This window comes from Triturus cristatus, chromosome 4_1, assembly GCF_964204655.1.
Source record: "Triturus cristatus chromosome 4_1, aTriCri1.1, whole genome shotgun sequence".
NCBI classification, from domain to species: Eukaryota; Metazoa; Chordata; class Amphibia; order Caudata; family Salamandridae; genus Triturus; species Triturus cristatus.
The window spans coordinates 653,506,842-653,531,474 of record NC_140585.1 but is presented as its reverse complement, the minus strand read 5'-3'; the positions used below and the strand labels follow the sequence as shown (position 1 = coordinate 653,531,474).

At 43.3% G+C, this 24,633-nt stretch overlaps 1 protein-coding gene across 3 annotated transcripts in view; it reads right to left on the bottom strand.

Annotated features, from left to right (window-relative positions):
* Window positions 1-24,633, bottom strand: part of ADAMTS20 (ADAM metallopeptidase with thrombospondin type 1 motif 20) — a 1,386,529-nt gene that overhangs the window by 529,182 nt on the left and 832,714 nt on the right. For all 3 annotated transcript variants that reach the window (XM_085653052.1, XM_085653051.1, XM_085653053.1), the window contains 2 exons: window positions 19,811-19,975; window positions 14,389-14,682 (listed from right to left, as the gene is read on the bottom strand). In XM_085653052.1, coding sequence (XP_085509178.1) covers window positions 14,389-14,682; window positions 19,811-19,975 — 459 coding nt within the window. The remainder of the gene's footprint in view (window positions 1-14,388; window positions 14,683-19,810; window positions 19,976-24,633) is intronic.

The following is a 24,633-nucleotide window of genomic DNA, read 5'->3' as shown; positions in this document are numbered from 1 at the left end:
AAAATATTGCAGCTCTTTACACAAGCACAAGTTGCATTACAGAGGGGCATGGATATATGATAGCTGGCACTCCTTTGGAACGCACAATTATAATGCATTTAAAGTATGCATTCCACAGCAACGCCGGCCATCTGGATAAAACTTAATTTGTGTCTTGTTTTCTAGAGAAAATGCCAGGTGCTGAGACTATGGACTTTAGAAATAGATTATTAACCTGCAGTTGTTTCTGTCTCTTGGGGTAGAGGCCTAACTCACAGGGATTTTTTAGGAGCGCATTGAACAGCTTGCCATTTTAAAACACGCTTCTTTCCTATATATATATATATATTTTATAAGCCATATCTTAGATTTCAGACTTACATAAAAAAGACAAGGCAGTGCGTGTGTGAATGTTTGCAACCGCTTCACTGACAGATTATATTAATTAATGTCTCATCACAGCAAGTTAAGTCTGAAATGTACTTATTTATAAACTATGGGCGATGCCTTGGACAGGTGATGTAATAGGGCGGTGGCTGGAGCGTAACTCTGGAACATCATGACATGGTACTGTTAAAGTAACAAAAGACCCCTTGGGAAATTTATGATATTAAACACTGGTCATATAGCCTGTGGATTTGCCCACTGTGTGAAAGCTGTAGAGACCACAATTATCTATTAAATATTCATTTTACTAACCACTTTTTGCAAATGGTCGTGACAGTCAAGCAACGTAATTCAATTATGGACATCTTCGCTAAGTCTGTTTTTATAAACTTATTTTGCACAAAGAATATAAAACACAAGTTCGCTCAAATAACCCGCAAAATACATGTTTTCTCTATTTTGCAGCTCAGGTCTGTGAAATCATATTGCAACGCTACATGATACTCTTAAATAATGCATGTCTTTACGAAAATAGATCCAATTATGAGTCTCCCAAAAAACGCCAAGATGTCGCTTTATGCGGCCTGTTATCATTTATTTTATGGTGTTCCCTGTTACTGTAGGAAGCTAATAAAACCTGCTACATATTTACCCTTTGGAAACAAACTTTTTTTATTTCATACCAGGACTGCGCTCTTGGTCATGGTTTGTATCTCTCTGAGGATGCGTCACACCACAAACCCAATAACCTGCACTATGGCTGGTGGCGTGTCTCGGAGTATGGCACCAATGGCGATAGCTTTGCTGTCCCTCAAATGATCAGACAAAGATCTACATTTTATACTGGTCGTGGAAGCAACAGGAGCGTCTTTCATTTACCAACCTCAAACTTGATTATTATAAAATCGAATCACAGCTCCCGGCATTGTCTTGCTGTGTGATCTTAGGCAGTTTTGGAAGGCGTCCACATGTTATGCCTTCGGGGTGGTCACATTATCATATAAATGGATATCCTTATTATCCTTGTGGTAGGAGAAGTTTAGCAGTTGTGTTGGGTACAATGTGATCCTAGTGCCTTATGTCTCCTCAAGGATGTGGGATTTGTGCAGAGAGCAATCTCCACCATTCTGATTTTAGGAGATTTCGCTTTTCAATCTCCACAGGGACCAGCCTTTTTGTGGCAGCCTACTTGCAATAGGTTCTCGCTTCTGGTAGGTGGGACCATCCGCCTCTTTCTTTCTGGGTAACTCTTTCAATACCTTCTCTCCCCGGTAGGTGGCATCTTTTGCCTCTGTTGCCACTCCATCCTACCCATGAACATGATAACAAGGAGCCCCATAGAGGCTCCAATTATATGTGCTGACATCAGTTTTCTTCTTTTTAGCACCCTAAAACACAGATCTGGAGCATAACTCCTACCTATTTGTTGTTTTCCCACAAAAACACCAAAGCAAACCACACAGTTTAACGCCATACAATTTAACTCCACACATTTCCAATCCACACCGCATAATTCTACACCAAACCACATAATTCAACTCAACAACACAATTACACAACACATCCCATGTATTCAATCCACACCAAAGAATTCACCATCAAGCACACCACATAATTAAACTCCACTACATACCACTTCACAACACAAAATACCATTCCACATAATTGCACTTGAGAACACAACATTCCACTTCACATAATTGCAGTACACTCAATACCACATAATTAATATCCACATATTTCCACTCCACACCATGCCACATAATTCATGGGTAAAATACATTGTCATTTACAACACTAATAGCTCTAACTCAGACAAATGCGAGACCTATTGCATTTCCAATGCTTGTTAAACATGTCTGGGACAAATGACTACATTTCAGAAACATCGACAGACCACTTGCTTTCAAGACACAGAACATATATCTGGAATAAAAGACCATTTTTCAGACGCGTTGGTCTTTTTTGCTTCTGGGCCTGGCAGAATTTACAATGGTGCGTCTGCGAAGTGCTTAATTTGTTGCCAAATTAGACAGAAAGAGGGATGGAGAGGGAGTAGTGGTTATGTGATTATGCGATGGGTGACAGTGGAAAAAGATAGAAAATGGAGCAAGCAGAGGAAGGAAATGGACTATTTACCCCAACAATCTTCTCCTCGGCTTTGTCCTGTTGGTGTAGCAGATTGGGGTACTGCACACCAGAAGTCTGTTTCCTTCCTAACAGGCTGATGCTCTGCTGCCAAAATGCTCTCTGGATAAAATGCTCTAAACCATGGGTACTCACAAACTTTCTCTGGGGGGCCAAATTTACAGTGTGGTTTGTGGCCGAGGGCTGCATCAGTGGGAGCGGGGTCAGAGGGGGAGGGGCGGGGCTAAAGCAAAAAAAAGTGTGACCATGAGGTTGAACACAGGTCCCTGCAGCAGACGCCTTCGTCAACTGAGCCACCAGACCCAGCATACACAGATATCTCTCTCTCTCTCCCTCTCCCCCTCCCTCTCTCTCCCTCCCTCTCCATCCCTCCCACTCCCTCCCTCTGTCTCTCTCCCCCTGTCTCTCTCCATCTCTCTCCCTGTCTCTCCCCGTCTCTCTCCCTCTGTCGCCCTCCCTCCGTCGCCCTCCTCCCTCTGTCGCCCTCCTCCCTCTGTCGCCCTCCTCCCTCTGTCACCCTCCTCCCTCTGTCACCCTCCTCCCTCTGTTGCCCTCCTCCCTCTGTCGCCCTCCTCCCTCTGTCGCCCTCCCTCTGTCTCCATCTCTGTCTCACTCTCTGTCTCCCTCTCTGTCTCCCTCTCTGTCTCCCTCTCTGTCTCTCCCTACTTCTGTCTCCCTCCTTCTGTCTCCCTCCTTCTGTCTCCCTCCCGCTGTCTCCCTCCCGCTGTCTCCCTCCCTCTGTCTCTCTCCCTCCCTGTCTCCCTCTGTCTCCCTCTCTCCATCTCCCTCCCTCTGTCTCCCTCCCTCCCTGTCTCCCTCCGTCTCCCTCCCTCTCCCTCTGTCTCCCTTTGTCTCCCTCCGTCTCCCTCCCTGTCCCCCTCTGTCTCCCTCCCTCCCTCTCTCTCCCTCCCTCTCTCTCCCTGTCCCCCTCTGTCTCCCTCCCTCCCTCTCTCTCCCTCCCTCTCACTCCCTCCCTCTCCCTCCTTCCGTCCCCCTCCATCTCCCTCCCTCCGTCTTCCTCCCTCCGTCTCCCTCCCTACCTCTCCCTCCCTCCCTCTGTCTCCCTCCATCTCCCTCCCTCTCCCTCCCTCCGCCTCCCTCCCTCTCCCTCTGTCTCCCTCCCTCTGTCTCTCTCCCTCCCTCTGTCTCCCTCCCTCTGTCTCTCTCCCTCTGTCTCCCTCCCTCTCCCTCTGTCTCTCTCCCTCTGTCTCTGTCTCCCTCTCCCTCCATACGTCTCCCTGCCTCCGTCTCCCTGCCTCCGTCTCCCTCCCTCCGTCTCCCTCCCTCCCTGTCTCTCTCCCTCCCTGTCTCCATCTGTCTCCCTCCCTCCATCTCCCTCCGTCTGTCTCCCTCCGTCTCCCTCCCTACCTGTCTCCCTCCGTCTCCCTCCCTCCCTCTCCCTCCCTCCCTCTCCCTCCTTCCGTCCCCCTCCATCTCCCTCCCTCCATCTCTCTCCCTCTGTCTCCCTCCCTCTGTATCTCTCTCTCTCTGTCTCCCTCCCTCTATCTCTCCCTGTCTCTCTCCCTCCCTCTGTCTCCCTCCCTCTCCCTCTGTCTCCCTCTCTCCGTCACCCTCTGTCATCTCGCCTGTGTGTGTGTCAGCCCTCAGCCTGGGCTGAGACAGCTTCCCAGTGCGCACACACAGCCCCCCTGAGACAGCTTCCCAGTACTCACACACAGCCGCACCCGAGTACTTCACAGGTCTGTAAAAGACCATTTGCATGTTAATAAAGCTTTGTTGTATTTCACCTCTTAGGCCCCTGCATCTCCACTTTGACAATCACTGGAATCCCCGGCCCCCACAGGGCAGAGTCTCAGAGTCCGGGCTGCTGCAACCGGCAGTGTTTACAATATTTTTATTTTTTTTAAAACGCATGTAGGATGTCTGCAAGGTCCGCGGGCTGCCGAGGAAGGCTTGCCAGACCGCCGCCGGCCCGCGTCGTACTTTAAAATTTGGGACCGCGTAGGAGGCAGGGCCCTACCCCTGTCTATCCCGGTATTAGCGAACCACGAATGGTCAATGCGGTATGTACAAGTGCTTTGTGTAACGTTTTAGCTATGAATGCACTATGTATACGTTATTATACATTGACTCCGTGGGTTCCATCTTGGAGCGGTGGCCATCTTATAGTTGCCCTCACATAGGCTACACTTTAAGAACAAATACAGGCCTCTAGAACAAATGCGCCTTCCTTTGACTTCTCTGTGACCTGTGCAAACTGACTCCACTGCCCGAGGTCAGCCCTGTCCGGCCGGTTCCTTTTACTGCGGCCAAATGGGATTAGCATCAGGGCCCGAGGCATCATAAATTCCTTCTTCCCACACGAACCCTGACTAATCTCTTTCACACCTGACTCTTCCTGCTTTATGGCTTGTTTTACAAACAGGAGGTGCCCGTGTTTATTGGGGCCTGCTGATATCTGATGAGGGATCTGAGCCTCGCTGGGTAAATAATTGCGGGCTGGCTGAACTGAAATGTGGGATTGTAATCATGACTCTGCTTGTTCTTTGAAGTAAAATATGTGAATGACCAACTGCAAGAGAAGGGCGGTGTTGCCCAGAGCGTAATATTCTGTATAAAAGAGAAGACTGGTTTTTGTTCTGGAGGCTGCCTCATTCAGTTGCTAAGGCTTCTGTGCGACGTAGTCTCACTCATTTGAGTTTAATAAAGATGTCTTTTCATATTTCAGCTTCTTTGCCAAGTTCTTTGTTATATTACCATGAGAGTGGAATTTTATAATACTACGCCAACATGGAAAACAAAGTCATAGGGTGCTACCCCTGGCACCGCTGGGGTCCTAAAATCCCCGGTACTTCATATGAGTAACCCTGCTCTAAACAGATACACGAGGCGCAGAAGCAAGTGCAGCGTATTTGTTTAGAGCATGCAGCTGGTGCCCAGGCTCACAGAGCCTTGGGTTTAGTCTCATGACTGTGACGTCAGGCCATCTTGCAAGGGATTCAACCCCTCTCTTTCCCAACTCGTCATCTTGCGATGACTTGGAGAAGGAAGGGATGTTGAGAGGCAGATGTAAATGACTGACAAGCAGCCCCGGAGTACAGGGATGATTCTGTTCACACCCATGGCTGCTTCAGAATGTGATGCTTTATCGCGTCATTGGGGGGTGGTCCCAGAGGAGCTGGGCTAACAGCATGTCAGCGCATAGGGTGCTTAACAGTCAATACTACACCACATAGCTAGCAAATGCACAGTAGTGCATGTGCCTAATTATAAGTGTCTGATGTCCGTCAGGCCAAGGCAGTGCATGCATTTTCAATTGAAATTGGATGGTAATTGCTTTTTGCAAGTACCATCCGCAATGCTTGTTAAACTAGATGGGTGGGCGCCTTCTGCCCATCATCAGAAACCGCTGCTGCTTCACTCCTCATATTAAAATCTGCTTTACTTACTGGAATGGTACTAGACCGTTGCGGTCTAAATATCGTATGACAAAAATACTGTATCCTAAACTACGTTCCCTTTAAGGCGCGCGCGCGCGCCCACCTTCGCCAACGTCACCGCGCACTCCCTGATGTGGAGCGCGCACAACGATTTCAGGACGTCCCGGCGGAGAGGCGCCGGCCGCGCCGCCGCTTTAAGAAGCGAGCGGCGCGAAAACCAGGCACTTGTTCCAGTGGTGCCGGCGAGGAGTCGTGGAGAGTGCAGGTAAGGGGGCTTGGGGGCTTGGGGGCTTGGGGGCTTGTGGCGGGCTTGTGGCGGCTTGGGGGGGGCTCGGGGGCGTGTGGCTGCAGCGTGGGACTTATTGTGGCCTTTTGTTTATGTATTGATGGCAATCACAGCCCGTGAAGGGGCTCTATACTTACACAAAAGGCCACAATCGTCCCCGCGCTTTACCAACAAAACAGTAGAGTCGGTTTAAAATCACAGCGTGTACCAAAGTACACGCTGTGTTTGTAAACTGGCTCTACTCTTTTGCTAGTAAAGCGCGGGGCGGGGAACGTAGCCTACAGCCCCTGATGGAACACCTTTTTAAAGCACGGGATAAAGGTGTTTTTTATTTGGAATAGACAAGCTTTAAATTATCTGGTTTGTACTTTTGAAAGCATTACTACTACAGCTCTCTAACAATCACTAGAGGTGTGCAGCGTACAAATGAAAATTAAATCGCTGTTCGGATAGGCATCTTTTACAAGTGTATGTTTATCAGTTTCAAGACTTGTTGATTTTTCGTGATTTCCACGTTTTGCACTGATTTGTATTATATGTGTAAAACTCATAATTATTTTTATGAATAATATTCTTGCTTTGTTTAACATGCAACAGGAGTAAGAGTTACTGGGAGGAAGCGGGTTTGACAACGTTGCTGAGCACAACTTCTGAATTAAAAACACAACTTTGAAGCTTTTTCTGTGAAAGTTTTCGATTGGTCTCAAACTAAATAATTTTATGGGACCATTTAAGAGGACAAGAGGTGCTGCATCTTAAAACAATTGCATACCAAAATTCATGATCCATAATGGTTTATTTTAAATATCACTTTTACAATCAGACCTGTTCTATGGCCAATATTCATAGTAAAAGATAACGTTACACTGGTGCTGCCATGTTAAATCCTGTTTATATATTCCACTGGTCCAAAGGCCACCCACATAAGGTAGATAAGTCAAGGATTAAGTTGGACAGCCGTGGCACTGGGTCCCTGCAGATAGTTGGTACAACTTTTATATATCAGTCAACTCTTAGAGATAATGTTAACAAAGCAATGTTGGCCCAATATCTGTTTAGCTGCCTCCTCCAGGCAAACTCATAGGAGAGTAACTTATTACGCATTTTTAGGAAACAGTTTATCAAATCTTGTTGCTATCCTATATAGTCAATGTGATAGGGCACACCCAAATATATATGGGCGATTTAAGAATTATGTCTTGGAGAGCATACATTTTGGATAAAATAAAATGTTCGATCTTTCTATTCATGTTCAATTGGTAAATACGCTCTTCATCTCTATTTGATATGTAGTTTTTTTCTAAGCCTTTCACTTAGTTTGGCTGTCCTCCATTTTGTGAACGATTTTCAACTTCTAAAACGTTTTTAAAGTGGAATGCTAAGGATTGTTAGTGTCCTGCAGGTTGTCAAGATGTATGATTTGAAGGGCATTTATAGGTATTTTATTGATATTGCACTGTGTGCCCTTAATGAGGGACTAAAGCACCTTGCAGAAGGGTGTCAGACTACTCTGTTGTCCTATGTTTCCCTGTACCAGCATCCTCCTTAAAATGTCTTCAGTAAAGAATAATAAAAATCTACAACAGTGTTTGTTGGAGTGATACTAAGGTCTGGGATCCCCTTCCCCCCAATGACAGGACCCTCACTTGCTACCTTTGCTTAAAGAAGCAATTTCAATGCAATAGGTCTCGCATTTAGGAGAGTTTGAGCTAATGGCATTGTAAATGACAATGCCTTTTATTTATGTGTTGATTTTTAAAACTTAAATAAAAGGCATTTCCATTTAAAATGCTAATAGCTTAAACTCTTGCAAATGCGAGACCTGTTGCATTGCAAATGCTTGTTCCTAATTGTTAGCACTATGTTGTCTAGTGTGTTATGGTGCATGAAGGGTTTGAAATGGGGATTGCCCACACAGGTATAAGCAACCAGATGAACTTTTGAACTTACACATATAAATTAAACAAAAGACAAAGGAATTTATTATACTAGCAATAATCCCACAATTTGATTCTTCTCAAATATCATAGAGGAACTGAAAGGACCGACACCAATTACCCCATTGACTTTGAGTAGTATTAGGCTATTAGCATAGAATGTCTATAACTCTATAGTTGTGCTGCTCTAAGAAGATCAGTCATTACTGATGGTGCAAGTCTTGGAAAAAATGGTTTTATACCAACTCTCAATAACCCTGTACTAGGGGTTCATGGAGGGTAGATTTCTTTCTAACGTATTAAATAAACTCTTTACTACGACTCACCATTAAAAATCATTGATTAGGAATATTTTTGGGAAATACAAGCGTACATCAACATGTTACTAAATGATGCTGCAAAGATATGGCACCTAAAATCTTACAGTAGTTTTGCAAAATGGTTCTGGGAGCATTATACATAGCCTCATATTACTAAACTTTGAAAACGTGTGTACACATTTATACTGGAGCCACCATCAGTAGTGAAGGCCGAGCTTACGGCATTTACTTTTAATGCTCACCCTAATAATGAATGCTTTTCATTAATGAACCATAAATACAAGTTTGAACGGCATTAACACATGGACACACATATTACCTTAACTGCAGACAATGGCCTTTCCTAATCCATAATGTGGTACTGTAAACTGGCAGCCAATGGGTTTGTGCTGTAGGGGGTTGGGCCTACTTGTCCCAAGGACAAAATACACATGAAAACTTGATGCCCTTGACCCTAAACAATATGTCCTGGGCGTCGGGCTATAGGAATTCCACATCCCTGGCCTGTGACTGCACAAACCCTTTGTGCAATGTATAAAAGTAATTTTACATTCATTTCAAGTCACAAATGGACTTTTATGATACGTTTGAAATCACAAGCCCCCTATTTAAGAGTCGCTATGGTATATATCAATGGTTTCAGTGTGAAATCTTTTTTGAATTCCGTGTGCATTTAAGAGATACAGACAGCGCTAAAATATGTTCCCCTTCCCATTAGATGTTCCCGTTTTTGGCAAACTCTTCCAATGTAAAATACTAAAATCATTAGTAATTAGAGTTTGTTTTTGTGTGCCCATGTGTTTATTTTTTTCGAATTACTCTTGTACTGCTTACATCATACTAATAATGAAACACATTGGCACACGCCTGTTTGTCCTAGACTGGAATCCCAGGTAATTATTTGGTCAATTTTTCTATTGGGGTCTCTAGACCCGTCCCATTCATATTTTGTGATTCTTCAAGCGTTTGCTGACTATCTTGTCTTCAGTTGCAGGTTTCCAGTCTGTAAGGTATTTGGATAGGAGTGGTCAGGTGCGAGTACCCACAAAGACAAGGTAATTCTGTGTACGTTCCTCGTTGGGTTGGGCGTTGCTGGGTAAATAGAATCACAATCTGCACCCCTTTTCTTTTGCAGGTTTGGGAGACCGTACTACGAATACAATTGCACAGGCAGACGGGAGTACAGTCAGAACAAACAGGTAATTGTTTGCTAGAGTTAAAGGAGTGCGTCTTGATCATTGTAGTATAATATACTTACCCATGTTTTCTTCTGTTGCAGGCTTCGCAGCCAGACCCCCATACATTGACACAGGCGTACGTGAGTTCAAGCAGAAGAGGAAATTGTTTGGTAGAGTTAAACTGTGGTGCATCTTGATCATTGTAGTATAATATACTTACCCATGTTTTCTTCTGTTGCAGGCTTCGCAGCCAGACCCCCATACATTGACATAGGCGTACGTGAGTTCAAGCAGAAGAGGTAATTGATGTGGTGCATCTTGATCATTGTAGTATAAAGGATTGCATTCATGAGCTAGGCGTCAACGTAAGCCATGTTCCCTTATCTTGCAGGCTTTGTGGCACAGCAGGTTAAAACCGGCAGGCACGGATATGTTCAAGCGCAAAGCTGTCACTTTGGGAGAGTGCAGTGCGTCACCACAAAGGAAGAAATGTTGCCTTGTATTCAAGGAAGAGTGGATGAAGGAAATTGTGGAGGCTGAGACGCAGAAATCACGAAGCAAGGTCCGCGTGCAACTCGGGGAACTTTTCCAATACAGTCCAGACGTGGGCTTGAATTGCAAAGCATGTGCCGAAGCCAAGATTGTTGGGGACTTTTCCACAGGGAAGAAATGGAGTGATGGCTGGAAACTGGATTACATGAAACGCCATCTACTTAGCAAAGAACACGAGTCTGCCATGATGATCTTGAGAAACAGAAGTGCTGCTGCCAGGTTTGGTTATGGAGTGCGGGCAATGCTGACAGAAACTGCCACTGACAAATAGAATGGAAGTAGTTGAACGCCAACGATCTGTGCCTGAAGAGATAAAGATTCTCATCAACAACGTGTTGCTGGCAGTCAAGATGAATACTTCAATGTTATCTGTACAAGACATTCATGACCACCTAGCTTTGTATGTCAAGATACCAGACAGCTGGAGGAGCAAGAACTATGCCTTTGAGTTCCTTGAGGCCATCAATAGCGTGATACACTGTGAAGCTATGGCAGAACTTCGTAACGCTTTGTATCACACATTGATAATTGATGAGAGCACTGATATTTCTGTTTCAAAAATGCTCATCCTGTACTTCAAGTTCCGACCAGTAACATCGAGAGCACAAAACACAGTTTGGGGGCATAGTGAAGCTGACTAGTTGTAATGCTGAGGCTATCACTACTGCTGTGAAAGATTTCTACACTGCAAATGAACTCGACCTTATGAAAATGGTCATGTTCACATCTGATGGTGCGTCCGTGATGTTGGGTAAGAATAATGGTGTTGCTACTCGCCTTAAACAATCCATACCTCATCTAGTTGAGCAGTATTGTGTCGCCCATCGAGAAGATTTGGGAGTTGATGATGCCTGGAAAAGGGTTCCAATGGTTAAAGAGATGGAGACATTATTGAGGACTGTCTACACTGTGTTCTCCAGATCTCCTGCAAGGAAGTCCAAGCTGGATGAAATTGCATCGGTCACTGAATGTGAAGTGGTCTCTTTTCGACCACTGAATGAAGTCCGGTGGCTTTCAAGGCATTTTGCTGTTGGTGCACTAATCCGTAATTACGAGGCTGTTCTTAAGTACTTTGAGCATGAGAAAGTTGAGGAGAATTATCCAGTTGCTAAATATTGTTATAAAAAGCTATCAAACTCCAACTACCATATTTCACTTGCAGTACTTAATGACATTCTGGGTGAATTTGCATCTTTGTGCAAACTATTCCAAAAAAGTTTTCTGACTACTGTTGAAGGTGTACAGTATGCAAGAGCAAAGATTGGCCAAGTTAAGCAACAGTATTTGGGGGACACTGTCTTTTGGAGCAGCAATGTAAGAGATCTGATGGTGTTGTACAAGGAAAGGCAAGAGTTTGACAGAGGGCCTATTTTGTCTTTTGTTTCCCTTCTTTGTGAGCACATGCAAAAAAGGTTCCCTGAAGATGAGCTAAAAGAATGGGCAAGTTTTGAAATCCAGGCAATGGCCGCACAATCACATTTTGATTTTGGGACTGAGAATATACAAAGACTTGTAGAAAAGTATAAAAATGTCTTGGTCCTGGGTGATTGCGAAACACCAGAAGATGTTGTTCGACAATACAGAGACTATAAATATGTGGTGGCAGAACATGTAAAGGGTGGGTTATTTACCACCTTTCAAGACATGGTGAATTTCACTGTACGCAATGCTGCTCAGTATAGTGTGGTGTCTCAGCTTGTTGATGTCTGCGCAAGGTTTCAAGCATCTAGTGCAGATTGTGAACGAGGATTCAGCCTCATGAATACTATAAAGAGTAAATTGAGGAATAGACTAGAGCAGAAGCATTTGGATATGCTGATGAGGACAAAGGCCTACCTCCTGAACGGGAAAGTTAAATGCCAAAGATCGCCGTGAGAAGCAACCCTGTCACCCCTCTAGTGATGCCACTTGACATGTCTCCCTTATTGTTTATATGTGATATTGTATAGCTCCCAACATTTTCCCACCCAATTAACAGTGCTCAAGTTAAGAATATATGCACCGTTTAAGTCTTGTGCTTTTCTATACTTGAAGTGTACTTGCCTGTGTAACTAATTCATGTCATGGCGTGTTTATCCAATTTGGAAACTTCCCTCAAGACACTTATTGTGGCACTGTATGTGTGAAAATGCACCATCTTTTCACTTATTGAAGTAAACGTTCTGAGTGACATTTGGCGGCGCGCACACGCGCGGTGTGGTTCCTGGCGCACATAGCCATGGTTGCAGCGCACAGAGACCCTCCACTGCCGCACATAGAGGAAAGAAATTAGAGGGAACATTGATCCTAAATATAATTTTTTCAAATAATGTCTCTTTTGAGTCAATAATTTAAAATCTACACCCAAGGATGTAATATTTAGGCCGTGATATTTTTGTCACACAATATTTGTCTTATCAATATTCTGACCCAGAGATGTTTTAAGGTATGGGCAAAGTAGGCTCTGGCCCGGGGCCCCAGCCTTCCAGGGGGCCCCCTTACAGAGCCATCTTTGTTCTGCAGAGTGTCTAGCCCTGATGATCTTTAATAATTTTTAAACAGATTGTTTTAAATACCGTTAGTCCCTTAATCTATTCTTAATGTGGATGACGTGTGAAAGTCGATTACAGACATTTTGAAGAGGAATGTTTTTTTGTTACATGCAACATGCATAAAAAATGTTTCTTTCAGATCAAAGCAGAATCTCGCACATGAGAAAATGTAGGGTGTTACAGAGATTATTAGCAGTAATACTAGTGAGCTGCTGCTGTGTGACTATATTGAAAACACACATCACTATCCCTGAATATTGAATGTAAACACATGTATAACTCAGCCAGTGTGCCTGTGCACTGTCAGTGAACTGGCCAAAGAGGGCATAAAAGAGCTGAAACTGGATCATAAATTCAAAACTGCCCCCCAACCCCCACCGAAAATATGTTTGGCCCAGGGCCCCCAAAATCCTTATGATGTTCCTGTTCCGACATAGTACCTTTTAGCATCACTTGGCTGGGTTGGCATCAGGTACATGGTTGATCATGGGATCCGGAGGCAGGAAGACCCTAAGAAGCACAGCTCCATGGTGGCACTGGGCCTGCTCCTCTTGGGTGTGATAAAATGGGGTGCATGTGCACCTATGTAGCACCAATCTATGGGGTGAAGTGGGGAGGTGCTTGGATATCTTTGTAATGGGGGAGGGTGGGACAACAGCCCCAATCTGGTGTCAGGTAACAGGTACGTGTATGTGGATATTTATGAGGAAAAAGACTTACCCATTTCACACGCAGAGCAAAAAAATGGAATCTAAAATATTAGATAGTGTTTTTCAACCAATCAGAGGCTGATTGTGACTACTTTACAGACATAATAATAATGTTAAGGGCTTTTTTCACATCACGTACTTCTGAACATCATGATATAATTTTTGCACTGGAAGTTTCGTTGAAACCTGTGACCTGCTGGTCTCTGGAAAGGTAAATAGATCACCTAACCTTCTTATAGGATATGTATTGAGATGCACCTAACTTTGGAAAGTTACTAACAGTTGGTAGGTGTCAGCAACATTCATACATATTTACCCGAAAAACATTCATTGCCACTAAAGTGCACCCAGGTAGGACTTCTCAGTTTAGTTAAAAAGAGTGTACATTTTGCACAGAGGGCTCTATTCTCCATGTGCATACTTCTCTGCCGAGGAGAACTTCGCACAAGGAGAATAGGAGACCTTTAAAAAGTTACATAACATTCCTGAAGTACTATCATACCTGTTGCAGTACTGCTGCCATTCCTCTGGGAATGCTTAATAAAGTAAAGAAACGGAAAAGTGTGTTCAGATGGAGGCATACATCTCCCCACATATGTTTCTGGTTTCTTTTGTGGATAGGACTGAATTTGTCCTTTAAATGTGGCTTGACTCTTTGACTCAGATTACAAAAAGAACAGTTATACGGGATTCTCCTATTGCACCAACACCATTACACATAATACAATACTATGTATTTCCAAAGACTAATATCAAATGTTACACTAAACTTTTCATTGAGATCACTGGTGAAACATACACAAAACATTTGTTTAATTTTTCCAACTAAAATTCCAGCTGCAAATTAGGCAATGCAATAACTGTAATATGGTTCACGTGTTTTAAGCAACAAGTAGGATACTCAAAAACAATGATTTTGGCAAACGTGTCTGTAAAGTATTATTTGAGGCATTGCTTACTGCTCCCCATGGTCCTGTCCTCCATTGATTTCCGCTGGATGAAGGAATGTTGCGCTGGGTTCCTTTATCAAGTACAGTGTAGTCCTTGTGGATTTGAGTATTGTCATGGTTAGGGCTATAGGCTGGATTTCCATGTCTGTTAGGGTCATACGACGAATGACATGGGGGCATGTTGCATGCCTGTTCTGCAATAAGACGGCCTTCTGGATCGCAGAGACGCTCATCAATATGATGATGGTAGTTCATACAGACAACTTGCCGAAAAGCTCTTCCACTACCACAGGAGACAGAGCACTAGGAAAATGAATACATACATCAGGTATCAGTCAACAAAAGCCATATAATAACTGGATAAACTAGAATAATAATACTTGATTAACAACTAAATATGGTCTCACCAGACAACTTCAAGCCCTCCAAAATATAATCATTCATTTAGCTTGTGTCATCAGCATTTGAGTGTATCCTAGCCCAGCTTCATACTTGGCACTGATCACCTATCAACAGACTGTCAGGACAGGAGTGCTTCCTGCATTGTATACAGTGGTGTTTCTCTACCTCGAGTGCCTAACTGCATGTATCTAGCATCCTTGTTTTGGAGGTTTGGTGCTGACGTCACACCAATCTAGCAGGTGCAAAGCAGCCTAGGCCTGTCCATTGACATGAGTAGGTTCTGCACTTTTCCTGTGACCTGGAGGGGAACACCTAGCCTTGAAGACTGACAGAGGACTACAGTCCCTGTCATGGGTTTAGTATATAGAGCATTCTGGCCCACTCATTTACTGTGTCCATTTCTATGTGCTTCTTTAGTTCCTAGCACTGACATTCCAAGTGTATGCTGTGCATGTTTGTTTATGCAGCCTGTGTGGTACATGCACCATGTATGACAGTGGGCGAGAGTAATCGAGGTCTGTTGGACACGTTTTGAATACCACAGGCCTGGCCTTAACACGAGATGGATATGAGGTTGCCAGCAAGCAGCTATTGATTAGCATAGAATACTGCCATTTGGACAATAGTAGGAGAGTGGGGTGGAACTGCAGACTTTGTTGTGCAGAGGAAAGGTGAGGAAACATTTAGGTGAGGTCTGCCATTTTGTGTCTCCCCGATTAATCCTTCGGTTGACTGATGACAGCCAGAAGCAAAAATCGTATTCCCCTTTGTGGTTTTGTTGTGGGTGCTGTAGGCTGGAGACTACCCCGCTGTAAAAAGCAATGCTCCACACAAATTGCTGTGTCTGGAAAGCAGCCCATAAAGGACACTTGAAAGGAAAATCTTCTCACAATGGGTCTACAGTTGCAGACAGTAGATACACATCTGGTGTCTTGGTTTAGTGTACAAATGTGGGCACTCTATTCTCACTTGTGGTTCTAACTTTGCTAATGCCATGCTCTTACTGATAGCTGTTCTGGAAGCTCTTTGATGTCAGACCTGCATCTCAAAGTTTTCAAAAACAGTAGCACAGCTGCAGTGATAATGATCAGACTGGGCACAGGATATTTTCTCAGGTTAGAGCTCAATGGTCGGCTGATGTCAAGTGTTTTGGATGGGTTTCTGCTCAGTGATGTTGTTTGCCCCAACTGAAGATTGAAGATTTGAAAAGGTAAATGCAGTTGTACCAAAGTCCATTTCAAGAACAATTTTTCAGAATTGCCTCTACCAAAACCAGTTCACCATACTCAGGGTTGCTGTACTACTCCTGGTTCCAAGACTTTTGTACTTTCTAGTCATCATACTTCCTGAAACAGACTTCTTCAGCAAGCATTGTTCCCAACATAGGCAGGGTGAAATATTCATGCAGATTATGTTAGGAAAATTGTTCCTTATTTTTTCTAGAATCTAGACAAAGGAAGGTGAAACTCTTTAAATGTTACCCCTATTGCAGCAGACAGGAATGATGTCTCAACTCATGCTGATTCTGTAGTGGCAGTAGTTCAATCAAATGTGTATGTAAAATGGTAAGCAGTCTGCCACTGACTGTTAGTCTTAAACTAAACTATAACAGTTTCTCACTCATGAATTTATAACATAAAATTTCTGTACGTATGGTTCCAAACATTTTACTGTGCTAAAATGGAAGCAATTAGACATAAGCTATTTTTCACCCACTTAAAATCATTTCAACACCATCAGTGAGAAGCCTTCCAGGATGACTCCTGGGGATTGGAAAGGGATATTCTACCAGAAACCTACTCCTGAAAGAAGCTTAAAGTATGATAGTCCACTTAGTCACAAAAGGACCAGCAATGAACTCGGATCAACACACTCCTTCATTTGTGAAGTATTGTGTAGATGCCACTTAAGCTTGGGATGCCAAATGGCTAATTAGCAAGGTTGTTACATGACATGAATAGGTATGAAGGCTTCCAATTGCAATATAAATTTCATTAGGTCACTGAAGCTGGATGTAGCATACAATATGAAATGTCTCAAATACAGCAAATGTAGATTGGTGTCAATCTGGATATTATTTTGAATTTGAACTTCTCAGCCAAATAACATATACACGATAATTTTGGGGCTAAACATGTGTACCAAGTCCTATATTAATACAAAGGTTACAGCGTATTAATATAATAGGTGTCACAATTCAGCACAGTCTTTAAGATCTTGTCAGACCTTGCATCCTTGGCATGGTGTCCCCTGACTTTTTGCCTTCTGACCTCCTGTTTTGTGGACTTCATTTTTGCTGGCATTAGGACACTTTACCACTGCTAACCCATGATAAAGTGCATATGCTCTCTACTCCGAAACATTGTAATATTTGCTTTTCCACAATTGGCATATTTAATTTACTTAGAAGTTGCTAGTAAAGTGCACTACATGGGCCCAAGGCCTGAAAATTAAAATTAAATGCTACTAGTGGGCCTGTAGCACTGATTGTGCCATCCACTTCAGTAGCCCTTTAAGCATGGCTTAGGCCTGCCATTGCAGTGCTGTGGTTGAAGTCTTAAACTGCCATTTTGACTTGACAAGTTAACCTACTTGCCAGGCCCAAACCTTCCTTTTTATTACATGTAAGTCACCCCTAAGGTAGGCCTAAGTAGCCCCATTGGCAGGGTGCAGTGCATAATTAAAGTAGGGCATGTACTTTTAAGTTTTAAATGTCCTGGTGGTGAAATACTCTTACATTTATTTTTCACTACTGCAAGGCCTATCTTCCCCATAGGTAACCATTGGGATTGCCTTAAAACCCCGGTTTAAGAGAGCAGATAGAAATATGGAGTTTGGTGTCTTTGGACTCACAATTTAAAATCACAACTTATGGTGAAGCCAGATTTTATAAGTCCGAAAATGCCACTTTTAGAAAGTTGGCATTTTCTTACTTTAACCATTCTGTGCCTCTGCCTGTCTCTGAATACACTTCGGGGTTGGGTGACAGCTGGGCTTAGGTTGGGTGACAGCTGGGCTTTGCATTTCCTCTAGACAGTCACACAAAGGGAGAAGGGGTGTGACATTTGCATCCTGATGGCCCATCACCAGGCTGATGGGCCTTCATGAGGTAGATTGGGAGGGAGGAGCTCACACTTGCACATGAATAGGGCTATGCCTGTCCACACACATAAAGCTGCATACCCCCCTCTAGTGTGTCTGGAGCCATGGGACTAAAAGGCAGCGACCTTGTGATCTCTTTGATGTCCCTACCACTTCGAAGGCACATTTGAGTATAAGTACAGGACCCCTGACACCACAAAATCAGAACTTTGCTGCGACCTAGTACATTCTGGATGGAAGAAGAGATGCTGTGCTGTATGAGGGACTGCCACTTTTCTACCTGCATTACTGTGTTGGCCTGCTGATTGCTGTGCTATCGGAGGGTCTGTCACTTTGCTACCTGTTCTGCTGTGTTGGCCTGCTGCCTGCTGCTTTTTGCCTGGGAGTGAGAGGGACTGGATCTGCTCTCTACATACTTGAACCCAAGTTTCTCCAACGGCTTGCCTCATGTTTTCTCAGGGACACAAAAGACTTCTTGCAACTCTGCTGCTGGACTCTGCCATCTATTAGTTCAACCTTGCTTAAGGTGCCCCCTCCAGTTCAGGGCCTTAGAAGTCAGTTCTGCAGTAGATTTCTGTAAAAATCGATGCAGTGACCCCTTTGCGCTGATTGGCATCGACACAGTGCCCGCCGATGCAGTCCTGATTCAACGAGGATGCGGGTCCCGACTGGGAGGTACGACGATGACGCAGCTCCAATTCGAAGACTCCTCAGTGAGGCTCCACTTCGATGCAGCGTCGATCCTTCATCACCGGCTGCGAGGCTCAACTTCGACGCATCGACCTGACTGCGTAAATCAGAATCAACGCATCGAGTCCTCTGCGCTGACGCTGGCTCTGTACAAGGTACTTTTTCAGCAGCTCTGCGTGGGTCCTGTAGCTGGCATGCCCTCCCTCAGCCCAAACTTTGGATTGGTACCGGTCCTTCACAACCTCAAGTAACCTTTTTGACTGCTGGTGACAACTAAATTCTGTTTTTGCATCCAATCTTTAAAAAATCAGATCTCGACTTCATCTTATTGGATTTTTGCGCTTTGGTATTGTTTTACACGTATAAATATTCTCTATTTTTCTATACTAGTGTGGAGATTTTTGTGGTGTTTTCACTGTGTTACTGTAATTAAAGTGTGCATACATACGTTGCACATTGCCTCCTGAGTTAAGCCTGGCTGCTCTGTGACAAGCTACCAGTGGGTGAACACAGGGTAATTTAGGTTAATTTAGGTTGTGGATCTGATTTACCCTGACTAGGATTGTGGCTCCTGTTTGAACAACGTGTATAGTCTGCCAATCTGAAACCTCAATTTCTAACAGCTCTCACAAGTTCAAAACTGTGCAGAGAAGTCATTGTTCTCCATGGTTTCCATAACAAATTCCTATGCAATAAGGCAGCCTGTTCCTAACCATTATTGCTGCTTAGAAGGAGCTAAGATTTAATATTTTGAAAGCATTTGGCCTCGCAGGAAGTCAGCACATATCTACTATAGTAGAATGGAAAAAGGAACCTCGCCCCTCAGTCCTCAGCTAAGGCAAATAATCCAATGTCCCATATCGAGTAATGTGGAGGGAAATAAAGAGGAAGAACAACTTCCTCAGACACATGGTTTTGCGGACACTGCTTCAACTGTACCTTACTGTACTGTAGTGTGTGTAGACTGACACAGTCTTCAAGGATTAAGAGTGGAGACCATTCCAACATTATATCTTCTACAAGGAGACATCCATTTCTTGTATCAACACATGAGTTAACCATTTCAATTGTCTACAGGTTATACTGGGCAGAAGGTACAAAGCTCATTTTCCAGAACACCAGGTGTGGAGTGGATTTTACAGCAATAGCAGATTAAACATGGTCATTCTTATGGCTAAAGGACAAGCACGTAGACAAGGAAAGTCAGTTAGATTTGGTTCATATTACAATAACTCACATGAGACCACTCTCCTGCCTGCCATTCTCCACAAGGTGTAAAACAACTTGAAACTTCTTCAGGTTTAGGCATGTGTGCACATTGCGTTTCATGTGCCACACCCCCCTCTGAATCTCTGCAGCTGACGTAGCGAGCTTGAGTACCCTTTCCACAAGATACCGAACACTGGAAAAGAATAACAATATGGATTTATTTAGTAGCACCAGGTTTACAGAGCACTTGTAAATCAGTGAGTGCATTGCACATAACATATGTATGTATGCATGTATGTATAATGCAACACTTTGGAAGTAGAATCATTTTACATTTTTACATTTAAGCCACACACAAGCACACATTGTGCACCATGTATTCATACAGTAGAAATATGAGAGCATTCAAGATTAATAAGAACAATTGTGAAGTAATTCTTGCTGATAATTTCAAAGGAAGAATGTATGTTCCAGTATAAAGGCTATAGAGCTGCATCTAGTTCATTGCTAAGCTCCCCATCAACCATGATAATGTGTCTGCACTGAAAAATCTGAGACAATAATAATTGGCAATGCTAAAACATCTGTGTAAGAAAGTGGATTATGAATTAGGGTGGATGGGAGCACATCACAAAGAATAAGGCCACAAACCTGCTAGGGTGAAGCACAGTATCAATAATTTAATACAAACTGTGCTGCAGTCCACAGGTGATTTAACTTTTCCATGCCACTGGTGTATTTCTTGCACCACATACTGGGGGGTTAATTATGCCAATTAGGAGTTATTCAATTTTACCATGTTTTAGGGATCAAATCACATACACTGGGGGCTGGACAGGAGTGCCCCAGTACTCGCGCAGAGTTCATATACAAACAAACGCAGTCCAAAAAACATGATGGTGAACTCACAAAAAGGGTCTGCCTTAAAAGTACCTCTTTTATCATTGATCTGTTTCAGCATTCAATAAGTTATCATATAAGTAATCTGTTACTCATCATGACACTCATGAATCCATTCATCCACCCACTGACCTATTCTTGCATTCACCCACTCACACAACCCCAATAAAACACACACAAGCTTAACCACATACGAATTATAACAATATAAAAGTAAAAAAAAGAAAACATGATTCAGCCTAAACGTGGCAGGCATACGCTAGCAATAACAAATAAAATTAAATATAGCACCGGATGGTCATCTTGCAATGGTATTACACATAGTGTTTCTTGCAATGGTATTATACATAGTGTTTCATTCTTTTGAGGTTCCAGAGTGCCCGATAAATTTAGATTTGTGTTGATGACTTTGCATGGTAAAACAAGGGATACATCATAAATTGTGCAGATTACGCAGTAGATACTAGATTATGTGGTGACTGTGGAAAATCCCTATATATATATAAACCAAAAGTTACAGGGATTTTTTAGTTAGGCTCAAATTTCACTTGTACAAAACCAGTGAAATTCAGCAGTTATAGTTAGGTGAGCTAACTATTATTCTACGGCCCGCAGTTGACTGCTTATGACCTCACATATTACATCACTCATGACATGGTCTGTGACATCACTGATGACATCTCAAATGACATCCCTGATGACATCATCCTGCGATTGTGTTTGCTAAAAGTTAATGAGTGTTCAACATATATACTAAGGTATGTTATGTTCCATATAGGTACCCCAATATAGGCTCAGGTAGTCACCTAACCTTTCACCTATATTCCCCCCTACCATTACACTGCGTAACAGTTCTTAGTGCTGACCATTCACCTAGTTACGGTAATGTCCAGAGATGAAATGGGGTTTTCTCCGAAATGCTTAAGCCTCATTCATTATGCATGAGGATACTTGGAATCACAGCAGGACAGGAGGTCTACCATCTCCTGCATAATAACTATGTACAAGGGTCATTCCTTCTGTCATCCCAGCTCAACATGACACAGCAAGGTATATCCCGAGAGGGGGTACCACTTTGGGTGTATATACATCATCTCTTGCTGAGATAGAGAGAGGAGAAAAGGACTTCCATGCCGACACACAGATGCAAGACGCAGAAGCTCCTGCATGCAGACACTCCAGCTCGCAGTGGTCTGACATCCCTTGTGGGGTGTCCATCTCGAGACCAAGACGAGGTCCCACAGTCTCTCACTTCAGGTAATGGGGTTGACTTTATCCTAGAGGGATTCTTGGCTTTACACCCACATACATGCTAGGTACATTTAGGTACATCTAGTTAGGGTCGCATCGAAGAAGTACGCATTCTACTGTCATGTATTTGATATACTTGCCTGTATTCATTGTTTTAGCATGATGGTAGAAATCCACCATCCTTTTACTACGTTAGTACTTATAATCATTTATATCTGTTACAGTTTAATGATTGTTTCAGCGCACCTATTTTACACTAGAATGACGCTGGTTCAATAAAATGCTTATTTAAAACATCATTCTGTTTATTCCGTGTTTCTCTCCCAGACAAAGTGAGCACGAGTGAGCGAAAAGTAGTACACTGTTTCCACGATCCTTTAATGGGACAGAGTTGTCATGTTCGATAGTTGCCAAGAACTATTCTCTCCTTGGTAAGAGGCACTATGAGCTGGTATACAGGCTAACACACTCAGTAGGGGTGTCGAGAATCAGTCTGACCCCAATCCTACAGTGTATGTTGTCTAAACGCGCAGAACCTATATAGGTTTTTAGGAACTACATGACATGGCGCTACCAACATTGGTTTGGTACTTATTTAACAGTCAAATCTGAGTAGTTCAGTTGTGCTATTCTCAGAGACCCCTACTCACATTTCCACAGAGACGCCTGGAGTGGGAAGGGAACTATTGTGCATAAAACTTGATCTCAATTTCCTTGAAACTCTTCCTTGAAACGTTTGACAAACAAATGGCTGATGAAAATGCTGCAGGGCGAGCACAGCCTGCTGCAGTAAGGGAAGAAGAAGTAGAAGAGGAAATAAACATTTCAGAAAATGTCAGGTATGCCCTCACTCAAACGCTAACAGACTAGGGAGTCACAGCTAGGGGTGGGACAGTAACTGTCGTGATTGAGGCTCACTTGTCATATAGAACAGAGGTATTCTATTCATGGGTTAAATTCACACAAGCAGAAGCACAATCAAATACATGTCATTCTTACACTGAAGATGAAACACCAAATGAATACTGTCCGTATGAGGACATTAAAATTCCGCTCACCTACCAGGAGCACATAAACAGGTTTAAAGGCGCCCTTCCCCATACAAAAGACAAAGCAAGACTACGTCCACTCGGAAGAGATGGAGCAACTTGGCCAGTCCTTGCGGCTTATACACCGCATCCAGAGATTGACACAATGCCAGTAGCAGACCTACGTCTACTTCATGAAGAAATAATGAAACTTTACAGAAGCCTGACACACTTCGTGATGAGAACACTCACACTTCAGCCAGCGAGAGCTACACAAGCAGTCCAAATTCAGAGTTCTACAACAAAAATTACACCACAAACGCTATATGCAGTTATGGGTAAAATGCCCACTAAACGTGAGCAAATGCCATTCTGGAGAGCTCAAAAAATAACACAGCTAGAGGCAAGCATATCTACACACAAGCCCTCAAGAAAAACACAGAATGCTAACAATTTGCATGCCAATGGGGAAGCTCCCCAGATAGAGGATTGTACCACTTGGGGTACAGTTTTTGCTGCCATATATACCAGAAATCTAGGTATCCCTTCATTAGCAGTAATACCAGACGTATTAAGACAAATACAAACGGAGTATGGAGCAGAACCTGCTATAAACTTAGGGATGACATTATTAGGTATCACCTATAATATTAGCAAATATAAAAGGGGAGGCAGCAGCAGTGGCAATACGCCAACATCTGAGGGATTGCACTCCTTTACAACAGGAACGTGAATTACCTAAAATTATAACAGACACCTATGCTGAATTAGGTAGAGATAGTTTGGGAGCTAGAGCAACAAAACCTCAACTCACGGGTGATCCTGAAAAGGACACCAAGCAGGCACCTGATTCTTCCAAGAAGAAATGGGATAAGAGCAACAAAAACCAAAAGATTAGGGAAAGTAAATCTCTATCTAGGAGTGAGCCTCCTCAACAGGAGCCTTCTAAAGGGAGATATAACCTTAGAAATAGAGATAACATAAAAAACCTGACAGGTATCAGGATACTGGTACACGTTCCTCTCTTTCCTTTCAGGGTTCACCAAGAAACTCTGAGAGAGAAGGACGGTCAGAACACAGACAATAAGAGCGTACAAAGTCCAGAGACATGCAACACGCTTCAAGCTACTCTCCAAAAAAGAAGATAAGCCACAATCTAAACCTCAATTTAAAAAGAAGAAAGTAGCAGGTCTTAAAGTAAGACATGTCTAGAATTCTGAGGACTCAACTTCTGAATGGGGAATGGGCTCTGACAATGCTAGACAGCGCAGAAGAAGTAACAATAGCTCACCAGAACCTGATGAAATTTCTGGTTACAACAGAGATGAATGAGCATATCACGGTGGAAACACCTGATACGAGGTAAGTGTCCCACATAGGCTACATGAGATAACACTCCACATGGAGTGGGACAAACCCAAAAAGTTAAAGGTCTCTTTTGGGAGAACTTGACTTATGGCTATGACATCCTTTTAGCTGGTAAATATTGGCCGCTTGAAATTGTAATGGATTGCCCAAAGGAAAAAAGCAATTATTTTACCAGCTTTTTCTGACCACGTTCCAATTTATTTAAAACACACATACGCACGGGAGTGGGTAGTAGCCCTTGCTCCGGCCCTATATCAAACCATGTTGGGTGGTATACTGAGTCACCTCACCATATAATCCCAGT